Source organism: Netta rufina (assembly GCF_964035555.1).
Source record: "Netta rufina genome assembly, chromosome: 1".
Classification (NCBI taxonomy): Eukaryota; Metazoa; Chordata; class Aves; order Anseriformes; family Anatidae; genus Netta; species Netta rufina.
Genome location: NC_140123.1, coordinates 55,364,189 through 55,391,628, shown reverse-complemented (window position 1 = coordinate 55,391,628; position 27,440 = coordinate 55,364,189). Strand labels below are relative to the sequence as shown.

General features: G+C 38.0%; 1 protein-coding gene across 1 annotated transcript in view; it reads left to right on the top strand.

The window, feature by feature from the left end:
- Positions 1-21,587, top strand: part of STK24 (serine/threonine kinase 24) — a 48,367-nt gene extending 26,780 nt beyond the window's left edge. Inside the window, exons 3-11 of the mRNA XM_084292679.1 lie at positions 7,082-7,138; positions 10,401-10,509; positions 10,624-10,781; positions 12,613-12,798; positions 13,757-13,902; positions 16,216-16,339; positions 16,773-16,841; positions 19,949-20,085; positions 21,460-21,587. Coding sequence (XP_084148805.1) covers positions 7,082-7,138; positions 10,401-10,509; positions 10,624-10,781; positions 12,613-12,798; positions 13,757-13,902; positions 16,216-16,339; positions 16,773-16,841; positions 19,949-20,085; positions 21,460-21,496 — 1,023 coding nt within the window. The 3' untranslated portion in view covers positions 21,497-21,587. The remainder of the gene's footprint in view (positions 1-7,081; positions 7,139-10,400; positions 10,510-10,623; positions 10,782-12,612; positions 12,799-13,756; positions 13,903-16,215; positions 16,340-16,772; positions 16,842-19,948; positions 20,086-21,459) is intronic.
- The last annotated feature ends 5,853 nt before the right edge of the window (positions 21,588-27,440 follow it).

Sequence of the window (27,440 nt, the reverse complement as noted above, 5' to 3'; positions counted from 1 at the left end):
AAATAACATCCCTCTTGATAAAATGATGTATCAATCTATACAAGCTTATATTGTGGTAGGTGGAAATAGATGGAGGAACATTAGCAGATGAATAATTTGTCAAGGGAAATTCTAGTGAAGGATTAATGAATGGTGAAACTCAATAAACTTGTTAGGAGGCTCTGGAATGATAGGGGAATTCCTTGTTCCTTATAATAAGGCTGGAGAGCTTTTTGCTTATCAGATACGCGAGAAAAACAGCACTACTTACTGAGATTGTGCTTAAGAACAAACTATAGTGTGTTAGAAAGGTGATGTGAATAGGCGATGAAAGATTTTTATCTGGTTTTGTCCCCTGTGAAGATAGTTCCAAACGCTTGTAAGAACATTATAGCCCTTCCTGATAGCTGTTGTACAGCTGCAGGAGCTAGATATGTAGTGGTAGAATCGATTTGCTCATTTGCAGGGGGGAGAGCTTGATTATTTGTTACTTAAGGTTAACAGAATTGTGTGGCTGAGATGTTCACCTTTTGGGGAAGCTGCAGTGTAAATAACTTGTGATCAGTGAATTCTATCCTCTGTCACATCCCTTTCATCTGTCAAAGAAGTTATTAAATGACACTGAGCGATCTTAACTGGCATGTGGAAGTGCTGTGTGAAGTTTAACAGTGCATTCCTTACCTTCTCTGTCCAAGGATTGTGTTCTGGAAAGAATGGCATGCAAGCAAATGGTGCACTTCGCATCGTTAACATATGGTAACACTGGATCTAGTTCTGGTTAGGTTTAAATTGAACCAATAATATATCAAGGTAATATTTATTACTAACCTAGATATGACAGGAATTGAGGCCCTGAGGTGGAGTATTTGTTGCCAAAAACATGCATTTGCTGAATATTGTTGATACCTTTATGTGTGTGCTGATAAAGAACTCACTTTCTGACAATCGATACTTGTTCTAGCACTCATCTGTGGATCTAGAAAGTGAAGAGTCAGCTAACAACTGGAAAGGTTGCAAATCCTGATGAGTTTCAAGGACCAATGGTGGTATTTCATGTTATAGGTGCCTTCTCTCTAACAGTTTAGAATCATTATTTTCCTGTATATATATTCCTTTTTTTCTAGAAGTTGTAAGCTCTTGGGGAAAGACATGTAAAATATTTTGGAGGTCTTGATACTTCTTGATAGATGTTTTCAGATTTGAGAAGATGGCAACGTTTATTGTTGCTTGTGAAATGGTGTTAGCTTGTCTAAGAGAAGCAAGTGTCACAATTAGGTAAATACCATTTCCTGTTGGTGTCTCAAAGCATCATTCATAGCATCCTATTTTTTTTTTTCTGATTGATTGCTACCTTATCTCTGAATATAAACTCACAGATGTCCATTTGAGTTAACAAGGTAATGAGGACTTGAATGCCAGGTTCTGCCTATTCTTCATCCTGTGTAACGAGGCAGGGACTGCTGCTGTGACCTGATGTTCCAAGGGGATGGTGAATGAATAAAAAGATGCCTGAAGTTAAACTTGATGATTGTGAGCAAATAGGATGCATTTGTTTGGTTAATCATCTCTTCCTCTTTTCATGAAGGGTGTTGGAGTGCCAGGTGTTTTCAGTTTCACCTTAGACAGGTGGTTTTTGTACTTCTGTTTGGTTGCACAGCTTGTTTTGGGGCTGGACCTTTGCTGGGGGGCAGTGAGAGAGCATCTTTGGCATTGTGATTGTGCCACCTGGTGGTATAGTTTAGCATTGGTTTCAGATGCATGGTTAAAAACACATGTGAAGTATCTGTAAAATCCTTCTTCCTTTCCAAAACAAAGTATCATACATCACGTTGTGTGATTTGTAACTAGTTTGTATTTTCCAGATTAACTGAGGTTCTGATCAGGGTGTTTGGATACCCTCTGTCTTTGGGTTAGTAGAAAAACCTACAGTATCAAACGATAGTAAAGCTTTTAGTGTATAGATGAACTTAATCTAGCTCATATTTTGATTAGCAGATCTGTTGTGTTATTTCAGTCAAATATGTAACTTCTAGTTTGTGATTCCTTCTGCCTTGTAATGATTGACATGTTAAAATGTTTGCAAATACAGATTCTGAGTGGGATTTGCCAATCATGTGTCTCTGAACCAAACCAAGCCTTCAGTAAAAGGATTTCACGTTTGTTTATTAAGTACCTTTTATTCTGCTGCTAATTATGCACCATGAATTTAAGGTGGGAAATATTCTTACAATAGGTGGGAGGATTTTGTTTCACTTAAAAACAGGCGGGCTCATGGTTGTGCAACTGTTTTCAAAGTGCATTAATTGACTTCCTCGTTCTAAGACTTCTGGCTAAATTCTGAAGCGCTGCACAGGTCAGCTGGTGCTTCAAGTTCTTCTGGTCCTTCTTGTTCATGACGCTGTATTATCTTATTCTCTGCAACCCCTCTGTCTCTCAGGAAAGGTGATTTAGATAACATCTAAATCCCCCCAGCCCCCTGCTCCTGCGTGGGCTCCTCTCCACGGGCTGCAGCTCCGGCCCGGGGCCTGCTCCTGCGGGGGCTCTCCATGGGCCGCAGCCTCCTCCAGGCCACATCCACCTGCTCCACCGGGGGCTCCTCCACCCATGGGGGGGCTGCAGCGTGGAGATCTGCTCCATGTGGGACCCATGGGCTGCAGGGGGACAGCCTGCTCCACCAGGGGCCTCTCCACAGGCTGCAGGGGAACTGCTGCTGCCTGCCTGGAGCACCTCCTGCCCTCCTGCTGCACTCACCTGGGGGCTGCAGGGCTGCTTCTCACTCCTCGCTCTCCCGGCTGCTGTTGTGCATGAGTTTTTTCCCTTCCTTTAAACTGCTTTCCCAGAGGCACAATGAACGTCACTGGCTCAGCTCTGGCCAGCAGTGGGTCCCTTTTGGAGCCACCTGGAGCTGGCTCTGACCTGCCATGGGGCAGCTGCTGGGCTCTGCTCACAGCGGCCACCCCTGCAGCCCCACTCTACCAAAACCTTGCCACATAAACCCAGTACGTAGGTGAATCTCTCCTGTTTAATATCATACCGCAAAGAAACACGTGTGTACATTCTTCCTGCTAAATACATAAACAAATACACAAACAAATCTCTGAGGCTAGTCTTCTCCATGTTTGTTGAAATGTTTTGTTAGCTTCATAATGACTTGTAAAGAAACATTTTAATCTTGATTACTTATTTCTGTATATTTCTTCTACACTCTGATTTCTGTTGTGCTTTGGAGACTGTAGGGGATATTTTTTTGTTGGATAGCTGGGGGGAGTGGGTGGCCTTTGATTTTGCATATTAAGAGAAGTTCTTTACTTGCTGCAACTGCACTTATCTTACAACTGTTTTCATGGTATATAAGTGAATAAATGGTGAATACTTCATCAGAAATAAAGCTGCTATTGTAAGGCTTTTGTGTGGTTTTAGAGTTAAAATCAGAAGTCCAACTGTAAGAAGAGCATCCTAGTTTGGAAAGGGTTCAGAGAAGCTCTGCATTTGTGAGAGAGCTTTTAGATTCCAAAGCTGTTCCTTTGCCCAATTTCATGGCACCAGAGAAAAAACCTCTTGTTCCTACGTTGAAAAAGGAAATGTACCGTTTGCCTTCAATTAATGCGCTCATCTAGAGAAATACTAATCCTAAATTTGGCTTGATGACTCACCATGGCTCCACTGTGCTTGGAAGAAAAATCAATGCTATGTTGGGACTGATGCTTAAGAAGACAATAGGTCTTGCTTTGGATCTTAAAATTGAACACTTAATGGTCCTAGTCTGAGTATGTAAGTGTAGCTTCTTTTTGCAAATGCAAGTGATTTTGTGTAAATACGTAATTATTAATCTAGGCTATGGAAGATTTAATGATTTTGGTGCTTCCTTTGAAAGGAAAAATGAGGGATAAGTGCTGAACAAAGAAAGAAGTACAGGCAAGAAAAATAATTTCAACATCCTTAAAAAGGAAAGTGACAGTAAGTTAGGGATTGTGAAGCATGCCAGAGATGCTTGTAAAGGAAGGGCAAGAGGAGGGAGGTTTGTTACTCTGGTGATGCCAAAGTGAGTTGACAGTGGTGCTCTACTTGCGTTTTGCTGTTGTTGCGTGGCATAAAATAAGTGTATACAGGTTACTGGCTCTAAAAGTAAAATATGTATCAAGCAATTCATTAAATTGCATTACCAAAAGCACTTTTTTTTTTCTTTTTTTCTTAAGCAGTGTGCAGATTTTAACTAAGAAAGCCAAAGACTTCCAGTAGGGGTTAGTTGAAGGTGATGGTACGATTCACTACAACAGTAGTTACCTCTGTACAGGTATTTTGCATGAATGTTGAAAACTTTAAATAAACACAAGCCTTGAAGTTGAGCAGCATTTCTGTGGCAAGGGGAAGGATGAACTGTGGACCTTGAAGATTGCTTTTAAGCTCAGGCTACAAATATAAAGGTGCCATAACTGTAATAGATAGCTGCTGCTTAGCTTCACATTAGGATATCTATTGATAGTTACGTGTCCTAACAGCATTTCCACACTTTACTGAATTTTAGATTTGTTTTAAAACCTTCGTATTCCTGAGTTTACTGGATTCATGGTTACTACATTGTAAATTCAGACATATGACCCTAAGCAGTTGATGATGAAAGCTTTAGGAGAAAAGGGTGAGCAAACTAGGGAAAAAAGTGAAAAGATAAGTGAGGATTTAAAAAAAAAAAAAAGTCTGACTTCTGTAATTTATTATTGTGTAATTTTATATTACACAGTTGTGTATCTACACAATTGAAATTATATTCTCTAATTATTATTTTTAGTTATTTTATGCCACTTCTGGATTTCTAATTTGCAACTTATTTTAAATAACTATTTTCAAAGTTTTCTTTCAATTCTGAGGCTGGAAAATTCAATATCTAGTTCTGTGAGAATTTCTCTTTGGGGAAATAGTTACATCTTAATTAAAATTATTTCTCTAAATCCACATGGTAATTGAGATAGTAGAAAAAGGAAGACGCATCTCTTTTTTTTTTTTCTTTTTTTTTTTTTAATTTTCATTTTGTTTTTTTTTTTGAGAGTGGATCAAGGGGTTCATTTGCCCTGCCTTTTTCTTTTCCATCCAGGCAGTTGCATTGGAATAACAGGTAGAGAGTGATACAGCTGACATGTTTGTGCTTGAATTATTATTTGCAGACACATAAAATTGGAATACTCAGGACATTTCATGCTGCTTTAAAAAACAGATTTTCAGATGGAAGCAGGTGAGGTTTTTTATATGTAGAAATATATAAAATATATATGATAATTTTGATTGAGCTGAGGAAGTTTTCTGAATGTGAAGTAACTTAGAGTAAGGCACCTCTCAGAAGCATGCTTGTTCTGGAACTGTTAGAACCCAGAACATTTAAGGCAAAATCTGAGAAACTCTTAACAGCAAAGTATGTATTTCAGAATTGTTAAGGGACCCTTTCAAGATAGGGAGTGATTCTTGGAATGTCTGTTGTGTCTGCAAAAAATAAGCATTATCCAAATGCTATATCTAAATAAGATAAATTGTATTTTAAATATTTTTTTTCCTAAAAAAAATGTTTTGGTTCTTTTAAAGTTTTTTAACAAGATTGAATGTTTGTCAAATACCATTGACTCCTGAAGAACAAGTATCTAAATTTAATGGGATCTCTGTGTTTAAAAATAGTGGGTGATGAAGGAACTAATCCAAGATCGATCTTAACAATGGTACAGTTTGTGAATCTGGAGATAGGTGGGGAGGGCTGTGTGCTGTTACCTACAGGAGGTGCATTACTGTAGGGTGGATGGATTTGATGCTTCTCTTAGCGTATCTGAGAATAAAATATTGCAAACAGCAGAGAGAAGTGACTAGGTCCAGTCTCTTTTACAGTGTATGGCATATTTTTTATTAAACACTCCTGTAATATGTATCAAACTTTTCCTTGAGAATATAGTAGCTCGATTTTCTTCTTCAGCTTTTATTTTACTATCTAAAGCTAACAAATTGCAGTAGTTATCTTGAATAATTCTTTATCTTACTAGTTTGCTTCATCTTTCTTGAACATAGTTGTCCAAAATTCTACACCCTATATTAGATACATGGACAATAGAGGAGACAATTTACCTGTATTCTTCTTTAGGTCAGAGACAAATAAGTTGTGGGTTACCTTTCAAGAAGCTGAAACAATGCAGTGATGTGAAGAATAAATTAAATGAAATTCAACCTAGACAGGAGTCAAGTTATGCAAGAAAATATTTGCAGTATCTGTATGAACAAAGATAATCAATAAAATCAAGACATTTTATACTAATGAAAGGAAATCTACTATATATGATGTATTTGGTATTTTGAATGTCTGTAATCAGAATTTTCAAATGTATGAGTTTATACTCCTCCACTTTCCTGTCTCTTTCATGTCTCAGCAAATACTTTTCAGAATATACTCATGAGGGTGATAAGAACAAGTAGGTGGGTGGCTCCTGCATGTTAATAGATAAGTGAACTCAGAGCTTCAGAGCAATTGTCCAGTCTTGGTTCTAGTCTTTTTTGTTTCCCAGTTCTGAAGCTTTGACCATTGAATTAAACACTGAAGATGCTCTTCATATTTTCAGCATAAAGGCAAGAGTTGTCCTGCTACACGACTGTTTGGCAGGAATTGAAGAGAAAATTCTTCTTGCCTGGTTACAATCCGTATTATAATAGCATTAGTATCAGGGCACAAAGGAGGTACCATAAAATGAACTTGAGTTTGATGTTTAAGAGTATGCATCAGTTATTTAGAAGCAATCAGCTTCTAATGTCTGCCCTCTTACCTATTGGTAAATGTGAAGTAGCTTTTCTCCTGTTGATTTTGATGAACAGATTTTTTTTTTATTTTTTTTTTGAGCACAGATAGTTGTGTAAATAGCTTGTGGCAGACTAAATGAATTCCACATCAGATGGGACTAAAAGTAATACCACATTGTAAAGAATAATCCAAAGGTGTTTTGGAGGAACAGCTAAACATTTATAGTAATTTAAAGCAGTAGATTCTTCAGCAAAAAGAATGGAATGATTCCCATTATAACTTAGTGATAACTGATTGTTTTAAAACTTAGTGTGTTTTCTGTTGTTTTTTGTTTTGCAGGATACAAAGTTATGGATAATAATGGAATATCTGGGTGGAGGCTCTGCACTTGATCTAGTAAGTAAACTTTATATGATTTTTGTTACCTTACCTCACATACTTAATTGTCCTCTGCTATAATTCTGGAAACAGTAGTGGTATCATTTGTCTGTGATACTCTTTTTTGTAATAATAGCAGAAAATTATGGTCTTACAAGTGAAATTATTACTTTCTAAGTTGGAAGGTAGCATAACCAGATGCCTTAAACAAAACATTTTGTTTTAATTTGGATATTCCAGTAAAGGAGAAAAAAATGCTTCTCAATGCCAGGAAAATATTATTTTCCATGAGGCATGACTGATTATTTATAGAGATGGTAGGGAGCTAAGCAACCTAATATTGGAAGCAGGATATAAACATTTTTGAATGCTGATCTTCAGTCAACCAGAGAACACTAAAGGCTGAAAACGGTATTTTCTGTTTCGTAATTCTCCTAACACAATTCTCCCTGGTTGTGTTAAGAAAGAAGAGAGAAAAAAAGTACAGCCTTATAAATTGCAAACTTAGTGAACCGTATCCATTCCATTTCTCTTCCATCAAAGAGTGCTGCAAGGAGATCTGCTTGACAAAGAATGGTTATAGAGGTAGTTCAATATGTTTGAAAGATGAGATTAATTGCACCAGATAAATTGACAAAATAATTGCCCAATTTTGAATCATAATTCAAAAGGTTCAATGTAGATTGCATTTTCCTGGCCTGGATGCTGGCAATTCATTTCAGCCATCTAAAAAATAAAAAATCACATACAGTATTGTATTTATTGTGGATTTAAAAAATAGTATTATAAAAATGAGAATACGTGTTTTGAGTACGTGCAAATTATCATACCAACTGAGACTGACTGTCTGCAGCACAGTTTGTTGTTCTCACCTGGGGCGACTAATAAATGCTTGAAGAAAGAGTGAAAGTATAAATGCCTGTGTGGCAGTCTGCTGCTGACATCCTGAAGATGAGAGGAGAGGCTGGTAAATGCAGACTTCTGGCAGTTGAGCTGCTGTGCTTCAGTTGGATTACCTTTTTGAACCCATTTATTCCTTTAGTTCCCATATCCTCTAAGTTCCCATATCCTCTAAGAAGGAATTCTGTGCTTATGTAGAAATAGATAATGTTCCTAATAAAGATATATTGGGAAAAAAGTATATTTGTTGTTCTGATAGTTTTGTCCTGAAAAAAGGACAAGTGAGAAAGCAAAAAGAAAAGCAACTAGGAACTGTTTGGGTGTACTTCTATAACTTAATACGTCAAAAAGGTGTGTAAGAGTGGGAAGAAAACAAATGTTCTCAAATATTCCTTATGTATCTTTTTTTTTTTTTTTTAAATCACATTCATTCACTTGTGTGATAACAGAGAATATACAGATAACATACCAATATACAGAACGTATTTGTTCTGTAAGTTGTTGCCTAGAATAGTACAAAGTCTTTGGTCACGTCTTGAAATGTCATTGAAAGGATTTTGCTACAGAACTGAAGAGCTGAAATCATCGTCCAAGTGTTTGTACATTAAGCATCTTGTGTGCTTCATCCATGTTGAATTCATGTCCTGCTGCTTGTTTCCCTAGCTCTAAGCATACACATCATGGTCCCCAGCTGGAATCCAGTATGAGAATTGGCACTCTTTATTTTGCTTCTACACAAAGCAAGGCTGCATGGGGACCTCAAATTCTGTGGTTGAAGCGTATGCATGACTTACTAGCCTGGTGTCTCCTGTGCTTGAATACCTAGAGGCTATTTTCGAAGTCACACCTTGCGAGAGAAAGTGCACTTAAAGCAATTACAAATACATAGGCTCTCACTTTTAATAGGCTTGTGGTGAAGGTACAGGCACCAGTAGTCCAAGTCACAGCCTGTTTTCCCATCTTTGTGCTCATTTGGGTGAGCTAACATCTGACAGAGGAGTTCCCACTGTTAGATGTAATGTGCCATGGTAGCCAAGTCTTGAGCTGGTATTTGCAGCCTAGCCAAAGCAAAGCCCTGAGAATGTCTTTGTGGGCTTCAGGGAGTGGCAGCATCACGTATGTGCCTATTTATTGCTCTCATAAGAACAGAATGTTAGTTTTACTGAGATTATATCAATGCTGAGATGAACCATTTATGAGGATGTTTTCAAAGCTAGAGTAAAGAAAAAAAAAAAAGGTCGAAAGCAAGGCTACAAAGATAAAAACAAATAATACATTGTCAGGATCACCTGAAATCCTACCTTTTATCCTGCTTACTAGGTGAGGATTTCTGATGGATGTAGTATGCTATTTTTATCTGATACGTTTTTCAGTGGCTGTTCTTTTGGGGTAGCCTAAAATACAGGAGTAGAATCTTAGGATATCCTGAGCTGGAAGGGACCCACAAGTATCACCGAGTCCAACTCCTGGCTCCACACAGCAGCACCCAAAAATCAGACCATGTGTCTGAGAGTGTTGTCCAAATGCTTCTCAAACTCTGCAGGCTTGGTGCCATGACCACTGCCCTGGGGAGCCTGACCCAGTGCCCAACCACCCTGCACCAGAACTGTTCTCTGAGTTTGTGTTTCTCTCAAAATGCCCTTACTGGTTAGGAAGCCTGTTTTAGGCAGTGACCTTTTCTCTATCACTTTCAAGTTAGTGGCACACTCAGTTTCAGAATTTATCTCAGAAGCAGAGAGCTGTGAGATATCCTCCCCCTGCTGTCTCTTCTCGGAATGAAATTACTCAGAATTGTTCATTCTAATGACTTACAGACTTACACCTTCAGTTTTATGTGGAAGAAAGATAACTTCTTAAATATGCGGAGCTTTGTCAGCCTAGAGTTTTGGGTTGTGTTTTGGGGAACTTCACACAATCTCATCTAACATATAGTAATGCTGGATGAGATGGCTGATGTGGCACCTTAAATACCTTGGTTTCCTTCTCAGAGTTTGAGATTTGGGTCCATATAGACTTGCACATCTAAATTCAGTGTAATCTTAAGAAGAAGTTGATAACATAGATGATTTTCAAAGACTGCATATGACTTGACCACAAATCAATAACGTGATAACTTGAAATTGTGTCTTTATGGAACATTTAAAAACTTTTAGAAGCATTTTAGATAACTTAAATATTTGTTTTTCACAAGACAACTTAGTTTAGAACTATGTATTTTCTTGAGGGTGTTGTGGATTGTGTCTCATGTTACAAAGTTAGCAAACGAGAAGTTTTGAGGTGTGGTAGAAGGATTTCTTTCATGCTCACAGTTCCATTTCTGGTATCTCCATTTCTCCTTTTATACACACACACACACGTAAATTCTTCTTTTGTCTCCTAGCTAGAACCTGGCTCACTTGATGAAACCCAGATTGCCACAATACTGAGGGAGATACTCAAAGGACTTGATTACTTACATTCAGAAAAGAAAATCCACAGAGATATTAAAGGTAAATTGTTTGTATTTGTATCATGATAGTTGAAACTAAGAGATGTGATTTTGCAAGAGTCTTAATTTATACTGCATGAGCTCCTCTAACACTATTTCCTCGTCCTTATTCTAGCGGCTAATGTATTGCTATCTGAACAAGGAGAAGTAAAACTGGCAGATTTTGGAGTAGCAGGACAACTAACAGATACACAAATAAAGAGGAATACCTTTGTGGGAACGCCATTTTGGATGGCACCCGAAGTCATAAAGCAGTCTGCATATGATTCAAAGGTAAAAGACATTGGACTTCATATTTCATTTTTTGTGGAGGAAGGTCATTAACAGTAGGTTATAAATACGTGAGGGGAAAAAAATGAAGTGTTTGTGCACACATAAACGTATATTAACTTGATTTTTATACATAAACATACATGCTCCATCTGTGACTGAAAGTCTGGCAGAAGAACATTACTGATTTATATGGCTTTAACACATTTTTCTTGAACTGAGACTCAGAAGGAAGCAGAAATAATAACTCTCAGTTGCTAACACAAAGAACCTTCTTCACAGGTGACATTTTTCTTTCATAACCAAGAAAAAGCTTTCCTACTAGAGGAAATGTACTCACAATTATACTCAGAATTGAGGAGAACTTATCTTAATAACAGCATTATCAGCTAAGTTGAACTCAGAGCTCATTTACATACATAATCCTCTGCATTCAGTGTGAGATGGTGGTTCTGTAACATGGGCTAACAAGGCATCATTTCATAAATTCGATGGTATGCTAATTAACTTAGATATTTTCCATATTGACTTACAATATTAAGTAACTCCGCTTTTAATAATAGAATAAATACTGTCTGAACAAGGAAGGAGGAGCCCGTTTTTAGTAGTGCTATGTAGCTGTCAGCCTGTAGTCCTGTATGAGTTGGTCAGAGAGAACCAAGGATATCAACTGAGCATACACAGTGGATTAGAGGGTCACTTAATAAGGAGGATAGTAGTGATAATTGAATTCTTTACTCTACCCAGTACCTGGAAATGGATCTTGAAAACCAAAACTTGAATGTACTTAATTGATATCTTGTCCTTGTTTGGAACAGAGATTTTTGGTAGCTCCCTGCTACCAAAACCTTGTCACGTAAACCCAATGTGCTATTTCACCAGAACATAAAGTTTTAGGATGCGTTACTTTGGGCAGATTTGACAACAGGGTTTGGAGCAAGAGAGACTAAATTTCCTGGAAGGAATAGTTCATTTTGATGATAAAAATGTGTGAAAGAAATATATCTACCCTAAAACAACAGTCTGCATGTTGTGACATCCAGGAGAATGTGAATCCAACTCATCACTGAAATTAAATGGTACCAGATCTAGCACTGATCTCTGCAGTGTCATTTGACTTGCCCCTCTAACTTGGCAGAAAGCCTTTGGATTGGCATTTTGTATGAGTATGACTTTAGAGAGGTTTCATGTACAGCAGGCTTTCTTGGCCTACAAGACATGCCTTTCAGGAGGTTTACAAAGCAGATCTGGTAGAAAAACACTTTCCATGTTTCAGAAGCTGCTTGGACCAAGTACTTAACTGGTTAAAATCTTGGGGTGAAAAAATTGATTAATGTTGTTCTAGACTGTGTTTCACTAGTCTGTGAAAAGAATGATACATGAGGCAGTGTTAAACCCCAGGAAAATTATATTCTAATTTATTCAATTTCTTATAGTTGTACTGGCTGATACTGAAGAAAAATGCATGTTATAACATCTTTTATCCCAGCATTGTGTCCCGCCTCATACTTAAATAGTAAATTTGAATATAGGAGGTAAAGTGCTAGTTTATAACAACCCTACCATTATTTCTAAAAGATTTAAAAAGATTTGTTAGTAACAACTGATTTTGAATGTTGAATAAGTTTTCAAACTCTTACTAGAACTGCGTTATGATTGAGAGTAAAAACAGCTGATGAACTCTTTTATTTTATGTGGTTAACCACATAATCTGACTGTTAGCAAGAACAATTTACATATAAAATGATTTACAGTAAAGATTTAAAATCTACGTTGGCTAGCAACATTGTTTCCTCTTTCTCCAACTTAATCTTAAAATGATTATTTTTTACAGGCAGATATCTGGTCATTAGGCATAACGGCTATAGAACTTGCAAAAGGAGAACCACCTCATTCAGAATTACATCCGATGAAGGTTTTGTTCCTCATTCCTAAGAACAATCCACCAACGTTGGAAGGAAACTTCAGTAAATCCCTCAAAGAATTTGTTGAGGCCTGCTTGAACAAGGACCCAAGCTTTGTGAGTTTCACTTGTGCTTCAGTATGTCATAAAGAACTTGACTGGTTTACATGAATTCTCTGTGGAAAAAAACATTTACAGGAGTTTAAAGGGGGAATCTTTATTAGTGACTTACAGGGAAAGACTAACTGAAAGTTGCAACTTGCCCTTTTAAAGTTCAGTTACTTCTTCCTTTACTGATAACAACAGTATTTATTTACCACTCTGTTTTTTAAGAAATGAATGAACTGTAAGCTTACTTCATGCAGAAGTTACTCTTTCAAAATGGACAAAGCATTTTGAGATGCACAGGCAGAGTAGGACAGGTAAGGAAATAGCCCACCCACAGATAAACTTGATCAGATTTTATCAAAAGAGTTATACATACATTTATATATATATATATGTGTATGTATGTATATATATTACAGATAGGATTCAGAATAAAATTGAAACCTGAGAAATCCTTGAACAAATAATTACAGTTTTTTAAGGAGGCAAATGTATTTTTGCTTTGCCTAGCCTTAATGCAGAAACTGGTTTAAAAGGGAGAGATTTTCTTGTGAATATTTGTTTTTATATATGAGGTTTAAGAGCTAGGTTAGTAAAGCGCTGTGCAAACTCTTCAGAAAGCTTTGAAGTGAAGGCAACAATCCTAATAACCGTAGGGATGTTGGGGAAACTCTGCTGTGAGTGATAACCCCAGGCTCCACTACATTTGAATGTCAAAGGAAATTAATTTAGTATATTGTTTTGGCACTTCTGTAAAGTTCTATCATAAGTCTCTACATAAGAAGGAGTGTAATTCAGCTTTTATGGAGTGGAGCAGCATATTCACCAGCATCTTAATTTTTATTTGTAGATACTGTATGTCTTTGTAAATACTTATTTACATCAAGATTGGTCTGGTTTTCTTATTATTTTTTTTTTACAGTGAGTTGCTTTAACACTTTCAAATAAAACCTTTTTTTTTTTTTAGAGACCTACTGCAAAGGAACTCTTAAAACACAAATTTATTTTACGAAATGCAAAGAAAACTTCCTACCTGACTGAACTTATTGATAGGCACAAGAGGTGGAAATCTGAACAAAGTCACGATGACTCCAGCTCTGACGACTCAGATACGTAAGTCTGACAAATTTATAAAATATTCTTTGTAAATAAAGAGACAAGTAGTTATTTCTAGCACATATATTCCTATGTTTTGTTATTCATTTACAGCTTTTCACATTAGCAGCCTTGGTAAGCTAATGAAATCTTAATTTCAGTGTTGTAAGGGATTTTATGCAAAGAACTTAACCACTGACAATAATTGTCCTGGCCCATTCTTCACTAGCTTCTCTTTTATGTAGGGTCTAAGGTTTTTTCTAGATGTTAGGCTGGCTGTGCTCCTGTCCTGTGAGCAAAAGTTAGGCCTCACCCTGCACAACTAGCTAGCAGTGTACATTTGTACTGTGCTGTGTGTGCATGTGGCCCTGTAAGGAGAGGAGTTGTCTCCTTGGTGGCAGGTTGCCCTTCATTTTGGCTACCTGCAGTAAGCAAGCAGAAGCATATCCTTCTGTGTAAGAGAGGGTTAATGGTATAATGCTCCTACGATAATGGGGATTTGGAACTGAAATGGTTGCTGAATGCTTATGAGACAATTTAGCATAGTATCTCAGCCTGTTTTCCCCTCTACTTCCACAGCAGCCCTCGTATTAGATGTGATAAAAGGGTGAATTGATTTGGCGTGCTGATCCAATGGAGCGCTAACTTCCCAAATAGATCAGCTCACTAGAGCTAATGGAAAGCAGATCTGCCTCTTTCCCTGACAGACAGTTTGATGTGACTTCAGGCAGAGATGCTGAAGGATTTTCTTACGCTGATCATATGTTTTTTGGCTTGGTAGGGCGCTATAAATACTTTTAATATGGTATCCACAAGATGCTATTCTAATGGGTGGTTTTCTTGCAGATCACTCTTAATTCACAGCTCATAAAGAAATGAGCTTAGAGAAGGAGATCTATTACAGTGTGAAGTGAAATGTAACACTGTGACAGGTTTTTCTCAGCATAAATATTTTTATTCTTTCAAATTCTCAGGAGTTAAAGGAAAAAAAATAGTTTACTATGACATCCACAAAAAATGTGGCAAAAGATTTATTTATGTCAATATAATATGCTAAATCCATGCTGTGTCCCTAGTTTTTTTAGCTGAATATTTTGAATCAGGAAGAAATTTGTCAGTTCGTCCCCAGCCTCAATAAACAAGGCATCATAGACTGGTTTGGGTTGGAAGGGACCCTAAAGATCACCCAGTTCCAGCACCCTGCCATGTGCAGGGATGCCACCTACTTGACCAGCTTGCCCAAAGCCCCATCCAGCCTGGCCTTGAGCACCTCCGGGGATGGGGCACCCACAGCTTCTCTGGGCAGCCTGTGCCAGGACCTCACTACTCTCTGTCCTCTTATCTCCAGGCTGAACATCCCCAGCTCTCTCAGCCTTTCTCCACAGGAGAGGTGCTCCAGCCCTCTGAGTATCTTTGTGGACCCTCTGCAGGACTGCTCTCAGTGAATTCTCCTCCCAGGCAGTGCTCAGGTCTGGGATTGTCCTGACCCAGGTGCAGCACCTTGATCTTGGCCTTGTTGAACCTCCTGAGGTTCACGTGGGCCCACTTCTCAAGCTTGCCCAGGTCCCTTTGGATGGATCCCTTCCTTCTACTGTATCAGCTGTACCACTGAGCTTGCTGTCATCTGCACACTTGCTGAGGGTGCACTCAATCTCATCATCTATGTCACTGATAAAGGTATTAAATGGCACCAGTGCCAAGACAGACCCCTGGGGGACACCACTTGTCACCAGCCTCCACCTGGACATAGAGCCGTTGACCACCACTCTCTGGGTGCAGCCACCCAGTCAATTCCTTATCCTGAATAGTACACCCTTCAAATCCATATCTCTCCCATCTGGAGATCAGGATGTCATGTGGGAGTTCTGCAAAGGTATTCTATGCTAGTGTCTTAATCATTTTCCTAGGGGAAAAAACAGTGGATTATTTCTTCTGTTTTTTTTTCCCCGAATTCTGTTCCCTAGTTGAGATACTATGCTAAAGCCAATTTTCAGATAGAAATAATCATCTTGTTGTTAGAAATAATCATCTTGCTTCATGTTGTTTGTTTATGTAACTTGGGAGTTTATTTTCAATCTTTTAATGTCTCTATTTCTTCTTGAAGTTAATTTAGCATTTAGTGAAGTATCTTAGTTTTATTTTCTCAAAAAAAAAATCCTTTAATTTCTCGAGAAGATAAGTTGTATTACTTTTCACAGTTGTCTTTATATTCATTGGCTTGCACAATAGAATCCTGATTTTGGTCTTGAATGGAAGTTATATGTGGAAGGAACATGAACAATAATCCTTTTTTTCTTTTTTTTTTTTTCTTTTCTTCTTCTTTCCTCACAGTGAACCAGATGGCCAGGCTTCAGGTGGGAGTGATTCAGGAGAGTGGATCTTTACAATAAGAGAAAAAGACCCCAAGAATCTAGAGAATGGAGCAGCCCAGCCTTTGGAGTTCCAAAGAAATAAGGTGCTCAAAGTTTTGATTGAATTGTAAAAGGAGATAATTGGTGCCTTAATAATTTAGTGGGGTGATTTAGGATTTTTCACAAGTCTACTTTTTTATAACTCTGAAAGCATTTAAATTGTAAAACTTTTTGTAAATATCAGCATGCATATGATTTGGTGAATGCTTGGTAGGACTTTTTTTTCTTCGTAATTTTGAGTTTGCATATATTTGAGTGCCAGAGCCTTAAACTTCAGTTCAGCCTCTATTCTCCGCGGTGCTTTGGAATAAAGCACCGTGGTGCAAGATGATTTACATACTCGTATATACATAGAAACACATTTTTCATGAAGCGTGGCATGTTGGAACTATTTTTTCCTCACTGATTAGAAACAGAATGCAGTGAAGATGTTTCTTTTCAGAAATTAAATTGTTCCAAATTTTGTTTTCTTCTAAGGAAAAGGACATCCCAAAGAGGCCTCTATCCCAATGCCTGTCTACAGTTATATCCCCTTTATTTGCAGAGGTAAGTTACTGCTTCAAAGCTTAAGCAATTCTAGGATTTATATCTCTGAAAAAGAAATGATGAAAGGGTTTCTACAAAGGTTTCTGCATCCCATTTAGAACTTACTGTGTCAGTTTTACCTGTAGCCTTTGCTCTCCTGTGGGTCAGTGAGGATCTTAGTTTAGCTTCCAACAGTGGTACTTAAACGTTGTAGCAACACCACCCATACTAAAGCAAACTAACAGCTGAAAACAATGAATATGAAAAATTGAAAGGCAAGTAAATATTTGGATTAGAGCATTCCTATTTATTTATTTTCTATTTTGACACTGCTTTATCTCTTTATTATTTTATACATAGTTTTATCTGTTACAAAATTTAAGCCCTTCACTGTGCCAATATTTGGCTGCAGCCCAGCCCAGCAAGAATTTAACTTTCGAATTTCAGATTGAAAACTATAATTTGTTTCCATTCTGAATTTTCTATTGTTTTATATTTGTTTTTCCAAATACTAAGATAAATCAAAAGCATATGAAGGGGAAGATATTTATTTATGTGTGATTATTTACAAATGTTGATAGAACTCTATCTTAAAAACAAACAAAACAAACAAAAAAACCCTGCCCTCTCACCCTATCTTTGCAATTAAAGATTTTATTTAAATAATGCTTTCAACCATTGTAACCATTACAGAAATAAAATTGTTCTAGTGAAAATGTTGTCTTAACTTTGTTATAATGAATGAAACCATGATTCAGAAAGTTGTTTTGCATGCTGCTCGGGAAGGATAGTCCTGACTTTCCCATCTCCCAAATATTTCTCTCATTGCTCCGCATCTCCTTTAGGTTTTCGTCTTCCCTCACCCCTATCAAGAGTTGTGTGGGTCTTACATCCACTCTTTTCCTCAGTCCATCCTCCGTTTTTATCCTTTCTTTATTTTCACTTTCTCTCCACCATGCCCTTTCCTACACGTCTTCTGGAGATCTCTGCTCTGGGTTTTTCCTTCCCGTGGTATTGCTGACTAGTTGCTCTCTTATTCTTTGCCCTTTCTTGCTTGCCATTCCATTTATTGCTGCTTTCTGTCCCCAGAAACATTTTTCACTGTGTTTTGTAAGACTGCTATCTACTTCCATGTCCTCAGTGTATAGAAGCTACAGTAAAGTTCTTCCTCAAACACTGGTTCGTGCGGTGGGAGAAGTCTTAGTCTCATGTCTGCTGTTGGTTCATGCTTCAGGCTCCCATTTCATGCAGCTACTGGTGGAGAGCCACAACTTTTCCCAAACTGCTCCGGAATTTCACTGCAGGGTTTCCTTCTCCTGAAGGGCATGGCAATTCTCTGCCCTCTGGAAAAAGCAGTGTGCTACATTTCAGGGTTCCATTTGTTACCATGGAACTCCTCCAAAAAGAACGAAACTAGATATTTTTGTCGTCATGGTGTCTTCAAAACTTTCGACATAGAAGACAGTAGATGTAAAAAGCAGCAGCTGTCTTTCAGTAATCTTACAGGGGAAGGTTGTGCTCAGCATCCTGTTTTTTTAGTTGGACTCTGATACAACTTAATCAGGAGCTGTGGTGCCCTCATCTTTTCCTGTTGTCCCAGCCATGTGCTTTAAGACCTCCAGACCTGTGTTGTTTTCAGAAGGGAGTCCTTACATCTTTCCTAGAAGCCATCACTAAACGTGGAACCAGAACCATCACTGTTTCCTGTGTTTTCCCTCGCAAGATTCAGGTTCCTCTTAAGTAAGAGCTTTTCCTCAGTGCTGATGGCACCTCCTGAGCTGTAGCTGCTGACGGCTGTTGAAAATTGACTTCAGAAAATCCTGAAAGGCCACTTTAATGCTTGGGAAGATGTCTCTTCTCCCTGGACACCTCTGAAGTACTTCACTGCTACTTTGCTCCCTCTGGAATGTCTTGTGTTAATACCACACTCCAAAAGATGTCCTGATACACCAGTTCTGCTTTCTGCTGCTTACTGGGGATCGTGCTTATTCCATGTAACAAAACCCTCTGCTTTACTTGACCAGGACCAAAAGTGTTTGCATGCACAAATTACATCCCAGAAAGTGGTGCAGCCTTTCCGTGTGTTGACACTAAGCTTTCTTCATTACTGGTGTGCACATCTGTGCAGGCACATGTGTAATTTTTTTTTTTAATGCAGACCAGCGATAGCTCCAGCGTTCACAGGGATCTCTTAAACCCATTGAAGAGTTTCTAGAGAAATTGTTCCACTGTTCTTCAGTTCTGTATAAACAACTCAGATGCCCTTTGGTCCAAAGCACTTATATGCACAGCCAGCCTCCTGCTGGAGTATTTTTTTTTTTACCATTTTTTTTTTCCCTTCTAAGGAATAATGTTGATTTAAGGGGATGCTGCAAAGCACCTCTTGACAACTGCTGTAGTAATAAATGTGGAGAGACACTTATAAGTGCAGACATCCAGCCTGTTGGGGAAAGCCCAGTCCCTGAAAGATGACCATGCCTTCTTTCACCCTTACTGCTAGTAAAATGACGCCTTCTTCTAAGGAAGCCCAGACCCTGATAAGATTTATGAAAACTCTTTAGGGATTTCCAAGAAATTACTTCACCAGTCATGCTCTGCACGTTATACCAGCTCCTGCATAAGCTGAGCACTGAGACCTTCCCTCTCAAACCCCCAGTTCCTGTCTGGTTGTGGGATCTTTTGTTTCAGGGCGAAGATGAGAGCACTCAGGATTTTCTGTTGCACATGTTGACAGTGAAAGCATTTTCTAACAGAGCTCACACAAATGCGCTCTCGGTGTCTGAGTGCAACCCATAGCTGTATAAGATGTGTACAAAAGTGCACGTGTGAGCAACACATCTTGACACCAAGCAGCTCCAGCCAAACAGTGCATGTTTTGTGGGGTGGTGTCATGAATTTTGAATGAAAAGGATATATGAATGATTGAAATCTTGTGAGGATGAATGACACCCAAATAACTACTGCACAGATTAACTTCAGGAAGGTCTTCAGGATGTGAGGGTGTATAATGAAAGAAATCTTGACACTGTGAACACTAGCAGTCACTTTCTACCAGGATTTTGCATTATGTTGTTTATGGAAATACTATGAATGTATTATTAATGTGTCACTTCCTTTTTTTCTTTCAGTTGAAAGAGAAAAGTGAAGTGTGTGGTGGTAACACAGATTCCATAGAAGAACTGCGAAAGGCGATTTATTTAGCTGAAGAGGCTTCTCCAGGCATTGCAGATAACATGGTGTCACACCTTGTGCAGAGGCTTCAGAGGTAATGAAATAATTCACTAAAGATTACAGAAAACGGCAGATGTTACTCTACAAGCATGTGACTAGTGCTAAATGGAAAGAGTGGATTTCTTTTTTTTTAATAAAGGAAAACACACTTTTGTGCTTACAGTTGTTTCCTTTGTCAAAACAAAAACCCAAAGCAAAGCGAAAAAACAAACAACCCAACTTCAGCTGAAAATGATCCTGTGGAGATAGGCTTTCACTGGGCACTTCATTTGTGGATGCCAGAGATAATTTTACTTGTACTTGTCATGACAGCAACAGTTACTGTTTTTGTCTTAGGAGATACCTGCTTTGCTTTTTTTTTTTTTTTTTTTTGATTTTGTCATGGCTCTGCTTCTTTGGCCTTTTTGCTGTTTTTCTCAGCCATAATACCTTATTGCAACAGTCAGAGCAGACGCTCCCTTTTCTTTGCAGGAGTGAAAGAAACATTCATGAGGAATGTCTGTTTATGGGTCATGCATTGGTGAAGTTTCTCTTACACTAGGGATGGCATTGAGCTTGTACATCAACATGCTAGCACTCCTTCCGTAAAGGAATGAATGGCAGGATCCACCTTAAAAATGAATTTGAACTGTTCCACAGCCTGACGAGTATTTTTGGAACTAGTCAGCTTCTTAAAAGACGGTTTCTTCTTATTTGAAAGCTGCAAAACATATGCACTGTTGCATCATTTAATCATTTATTGTATCCAATTGCAATGGGCAAAATCCTCTCTCCATTTGATAGTGAATTATTGAAAAATGACTCTCTTCAACAATGTGTTTCTGTTGATATACTCACTCCTCCTATGATTGGTTAGACCTGTACTTCCCAAGTTTGGGTAGATGGGTTTGTTGGGACTCTCAGAAGATCTGCCCAATGAATTGAATCCATTTACCTTCCCCATTCAGTTCTGATCTTTTATATTCCATAAAGTTGATTGGAAGTTTAATATGATTAAAATGCTTATTTTTCGTTACATGGTTTAAGAACCTGGTTAGACTAAGAAATACAAGCTTTCTGCCCCAGTGATATTTCGGAACAATTAGGAATGAGTAGGGAAGTTGGAATCACTAAATTTTGCCCATAGCCTACAGAATTTTTGCATCATTGTATACTTCTTGATAACACACTTGAACACAGGTTGTTTTTCCTGCTAGAAGAGCAATAATGTTGTAATTAAACATATTTTATGTGTTACTCAGATCTATGGCTTTTTTCCTTAAAGTTTGACAGTACTGCTGGATGTCATTTTGGAAGGAAAAAGGCTGGGACTTTGACAGCACGTAACAGGATAATAACTTTTAGTTGCTGCTTGTTATATCTTGCTGCTTTGAAAGTCAGGACAATAATGATTTCTTTTCCTCTTCAGATACTCACTAGCTGGAGGAAGTACTTCATCCTACTGAAGTACTCTTTCTGACTTTTCTAAGACAACGGAGATCCAATGGTGTCTGCAGTGAAGAAGCGCGTCCTGAAGTCGTTCGCCCCTCAGTCACCAGAATGTCCTTTGGCGGAAGGATGTTCCTAAACGTGCAAGAGTGAAAATGAAGTCTCTCAGATGGAGGCAGTCTTTTTCAGCTCCTTAAAGCTATAGTTTTTTTAATGACAATGCACATATTCCAGGGAGGTGTCTTTTTGTAAAATTTGCAATGTATATTTAGGTTTGTGATAGAGAAATTGAAGATATTGAGAAACCTCAGGTATCTTGCTTTAAGAATTCCACTGGGAGATGGTGTGTGTTTGTTGGAGTTGTGTACAGATATGTATATAATGTCTTTTTTTTAAATGAGAGCCTTTCAACGTGCATAAGGAATCACTGTGTACAAAATGGTAAAGTGCTTCTGTAGATAATGTTAGTGGGGTAAATATTTGACAGGCCATAACTGAGTATTGCCTTGCCTTTATTACATGTAAATCTTGAATTACGTGATAAGTGAGTCTTGGATTGATTTTTTTTGTATGTGAAGGATTTGCCATTGAAAGATAGTTAATCCTGTACAATGGAACCTTCTATTCGTACCTCAGCAAAGACACAGTTTTATTCTGTTTCTCCAGTACTTCTTCCTTTTTATCTATATTCAGAGTGTGACTTTCTGATTATGGTACTACTTCTGGTTGCTTTAAATTGAATACACCTTGTCTCTCAAAGCTTTAAATTTAAATTATTCTGTTTTGTTTTTTTTTTCTTTTTCTTCCTATAGAATGAGCTCTTTCATGTCTTCAGTTTTAAATGGTGCCAATGCAAATTCTGAACCATATGTATTGTTCAATTTTAGTAATAGATACTTGTGAAGCTTGTAGTGAAAATTCAGATAAAATCTCTTTTCCACCTAAACACACTCGAATGCTCACACAAATAAATTTTTTTTTGCATTTATTCTGAAAACTCATTAAGATGTTGGCTCTAAGACAGTGGCAAATGTTTCTTCATTACGCCTATTTTTGTCATTAAAATTAATGTCTTGCAGCGTAAGAGAAAAATGATCCATGTATTCAGTGTTTCGTCTTGCTGCCTAAATCTGTGCATCCTTTTACTGAAAGTGATAGAAATCAGACAGAAGGACTGCAAAACTGAGCCAAGAGTGGTGTATGCTATGTCCTATTACTAACCCTAGAGAAAAAATAAAAGAAAAAAAGAAATTTTTTGAATTCTAAAATTCCAAGTATTCCTGTGACAGCTCCTGGATAGCTGACTTAAGCTTTTAAATTTCCTTGGAAATAGTAATATTATTCACAGGGCTGATTAGGTGGCTTTTTTTTCCCCCACAATATTACTTTAAGGTTTACCTTGGCGTGTTTCATCCAGGCTATGTGCAGGCGCTTATTCTTCTGGTACTTAAGAGACCATTTTTTAATTTAATGGAAATAAAATGATGATTTTAGGTTTTAAACAGTGAGGTACCTCATCTGTTTCAGTGTGTTTTTTTAAAAATAAAGACACAAGATTTTGAGCAAAGGATTAAAATAAGCATAGGCATATCTACCTGGCTTCGTATAAGAAGACTCTGTCTCTAATCATTCTGGATCTGATGAGGTTGTCGTGCAGGACTTCACAGCACCATGCTAGCCATTATTATATGAATATTTGTAGCCTTAATTATTAAGTAATTTAACAGTGTTAAAGACGCTGTTATGCTAACAGAGCTGTGAAACTCTGAGCAAGCTAAAAAAAATAGTTCACAGAAATGGGTATCTCATTCCTGTAGCCATATTCTTAGACACAACACATTTGCCAGCGTGGTTTTTCGTTATGGTTAAGCGAATTTAAGATAAATTGAACAATGCATACATTTGAGCAGTGTTTTGTAACTCCTCTTTGATCGGTATCGTTAAACATGTTTTCTGTGCTCTTAAACTTGAAGGCTAGGCTTACCCTCCAGGAAATGAAGTCAGCTCTGTTGTGAGACGTGCAGCTGAATACCGTGCAGTGGGAAATTCACCTTTTGACATCTCTGTGTCAGAACATTCAGCCATCTGATAAATACGTGCTGCTATAGCATGTGGAAAGAAATTGATGCGTTTGCATTCAAAACAGAAATAGAAAAATGGAAGCTGTCAGTGTAAGCACTTGAAATTAAAGTTAGCTTCCTTGGAGTTGCGTAGACCTCAGAGATTCAGCAGAGATGTTAAATGTATGGTGGTAGCTGGAATCTCAAGAATTTCTCAATCAGGAAATTGCATGAAGTCCTAAGGTACGTCATTTTTGACCAATCGTTTAAAAAGTAATGAATACATATATTTTTAAGTTACATATTTTGTTGCATTCCGGGATTGTGTGTTGAGGAAATACTTCTCTGTTTGAGTAGGTGGTGACAGAATTTGCTTGGTGGTTGTATCCTTTGGTTTGGGAGCTTGAAATAAGTAAGACACACAGCAAGGCTGATTAGCCAAAAGGCTGGGACATTCACAAAAAGACAAGACCTTGTTTATGGTAGAGATGTGTATTTTTATATGTAATATATAGATTATTTAAATATAGACTATCTTAAAGTGAGATTCACTGACAAAAAGTGTGCTGTATCTTGAATGTAAAATTACAATCATTTGCTATTGGAAAGTATTGATGCTTTACAAATGAGAACTGTATTGGTAACAGAAGAAGAGCTTCGTTTGAAAGAAGCGTGGCCTCGGTTTCTGACAGAAAAATAAGGGTATTGATATTTTTGAGAGGTTGTCTGATGCTGAAAACATTTGTTATAAAGTTGCGCCGACTTTTTTATTTTTAATTTTTGCAGGCGATGCATCGTCATTCAGTCTTGACTGTACTAAGCAACAGGTTAGCCCTATTTATGCAAACAGCGAAACCAGTAGAACTGCTTACTTGTCAGGGATTTCAAGGTTTAAGCGTTCAATAAACTCACTTTCTGTTTAAAGAGAAAATAAACCCAGTCATTTGCACTGAAGGCTTGCTTTTTGTAACGATCAGATGTGTAATCTATTTTTTTAACTTAATTTCCCTCGCAGTTGCACTTTGTAGTTGGTCACCGGTTTACTAAAGCACGAAGACGTGATCAGTGTAGTAGAGGATGCTTTCGGTAGATGACAGAGCAGTGCTTTCCTGAAGTGCCGTGGCTTCCTTGCCGCTCCAAACGTTTTGCATATGTGGGTAAGGCCGGCTGACCCCATGGCTCCGGGGTGGTTTTCCTGGGGCGTTTGCTTTCTCTGTAGGCGAGGGGTAAGGTAAGGGTATGCACTTGGCTGCAAAGAAGCTGGTGTCTTCGGAGTTCACCTCCTGGCCTGTCCACCCCAACTCCTTCATCTGCCTGTGCTTTTAATGTACGTGTGAAACGTCTGGCTTAGCTCTTACTCCTTACCGTGGCGTTAGGTGTTGTTTTTTTTTTTTTTAAAGATAACGATGCCAATTTGTAAAGGTTTCACGTTTTCCTTACTTTTAAGGAAACATTTTTTGCCTTCAAAACTATCACCGTTGGGAGATCATCAGAAGTGTTAATAAGCACAGGTATAATGCAAGGATGAGTACAATCACAATTATTTTTGTAAGTTGCTGGGGAGGAGCTTGAAGTATAGCACAAATCTGCAAGCTTGCTCTTTTTAACTATGTTTTGCAGATGTGCTAGTAATTGCACTGAGCGTATGCAGTAGACAACTCGTATGTAATGGTTTTCTGCCTTCTTTCTAAGCATGATTACAGAGGACAATTACAGTGTATATCTTGTTTTCTGTAACGTTGCTGCCTGTTTATAACCATGTACTTAACTTTTACTTTTGTCACTCGACACCAACGTAATAAAGCTCCTTGTAAACTACATGACCTAGAAATAAAGAAGGAAACGTTTAATGAAATCTCGCCATCTGAGTGGTCAGTTAAGATGAGATTCCGGGGTCCCTTCCCCGAAGGGGATGCTCCTGTGGGTTTCTAGGTCAGTTATTGTCCACGTGTCAGTACTGGTAAGCAGGAAGTTTGTAAATCAGCATTCAGTTTTCAATTGTAAGGATCTCAGAATTTGTACAAGAGAACTCTTGTTTCAGCTGGAACAACGCTTTCTGAGCAAGACTTGAATATATTTGGGGGAATTCAGTAAGTTTAACTCTCACAGATGGCCTACCCATGTGGGAAGTTCACTTCTCTTCTCGATAAAGTTATTTTTTTTTCTTTAATACACACATGCAAGTGATTGATAGTGTAATGTTTTGGTTTAATGTATGCAGTTTTCTATGACAGTTTGTCCTTGAGTATGGCAACGTGCCAATTCACAAATGGCAGTGATTGAAAACCTGCTTTTTATGTGGCATCCTAACAGCCTCGTGAAACTGATGAAGTGCTCGCATCACGTTGCATTACCTTAACCCCCAGTAGTGCATCTTTAATCACCCACATCACTGAATAACAATCTTTCTAACATTTGCACTCCTATAGTGCTATTCCATGACTATTTTCTGCTATTAAAAAAATGTGCGAGGGCCAAACTGCCCTTTTTTTTTTTTTTTCTCCCTCTATCAATTTTTTCTTGATAGGGAAGACCACATAATTAGTCCTGCATGGAAAGGAAAAAGGGTCAAAATTAGGCTTTTTGGGTTCTGCTTGTTTCTCTGTTTTAGACAGAACTTTGGGATGTTGCCCCAGTTTTGTTTCTAAAATGAGTGCTTCCTTGTGAGAGCTTCTCCCAGTCAGAGACTTTACCATGATGTCTGCAATCCCAATGCCTGTCTCTGCCTGCTAGCTTGTCTTTCAGTCTATTTATTACATTTTGACTGATTTTAGCTCAATTTGAGAACACGGATTGCGGTCTTAACAGTAATTAAGTAATTAATTAAAATTTTGTGAAAATAAGTAGGTCTGAGTGTCTCAGTGTGACTCATGTCTTAATGAAACAAACCACAGAGATGCTTAACCCCGTGGGGAAAAAAATCCACAGGAGTGCAGGCTTTGTGGATCCCACCGAGTCTGACAGTGAAGTTTGTGTTTCATTTTCATGCGCTCATTATTCAAAGCCAGGAGTTGATTATTCAAGGCAAATACTAACAAGTAACAAGCAGAGTGAGTCTCTTGGAGTGAACACTTTGAGTTTTTTCCACCCCGAGAGGATGGCATGGCTGGTTATGGGATGCTGACCTAGCATGAAGCTGGGAACCTGACGCCTCTCCAAGCCTTGCTGAGTGGATGGCAGCGCTACGATGTTGGTCAGGGCTAGCAGTAAGTGGTCGGCTGTCACAGCTTTCTGGTAAGCCATGGATTTATCTATTCACACACGAGAGTGGCCAGACTGTCACTTTTATTCTCTTACCATTATTTCAGTTTTGGGGTAACCTTAGGAATAAAGAACTGGAGAAATGCTGACAAATGTACTATTTAAAAAACAAAAGTTTGACTGGCTCCATTTAAAAAAAAATAAAATAAAAAGGAAAAAAGAAAAGAATCATACTATTAAAGGGAAAAAAAAAATGCCTTAGATGCTATAGAAAAAAATATTTTCCAGGCTTTCTTTGCATGAAAATGAATCGTAACTAGAAAAGCTGTTATCTGATTTCCTTCTTTTGAGAGCTCAGCAAAAACTGGCATTGATGACGAGTGTATCCCACAAGCCCCAGTGATCTAAAATAAAATTCAATTTTAGCTGAACTAAGGGCATGACCCTCCATATAATTTCCATTTTTTCAAAAAAGGGTGTTAGCACTGTTAGAGATAACAATTGTAAAGGACAGATGAAGGGACCCAGCAGTCATTTGAATTTGAAATTCTAGTGGTGTAGACCACAGGCTTTTGCAATAGATGAAATGTGTAGGTATCCTCTATTTCTTCCTCAAGTTCATTCCAGAAAAAAGCTGTCCTATATGTTAAAAAAAAAAAAGTAATGTATATTCAGTAGCCAGCAGTTGTCCTATTTATTT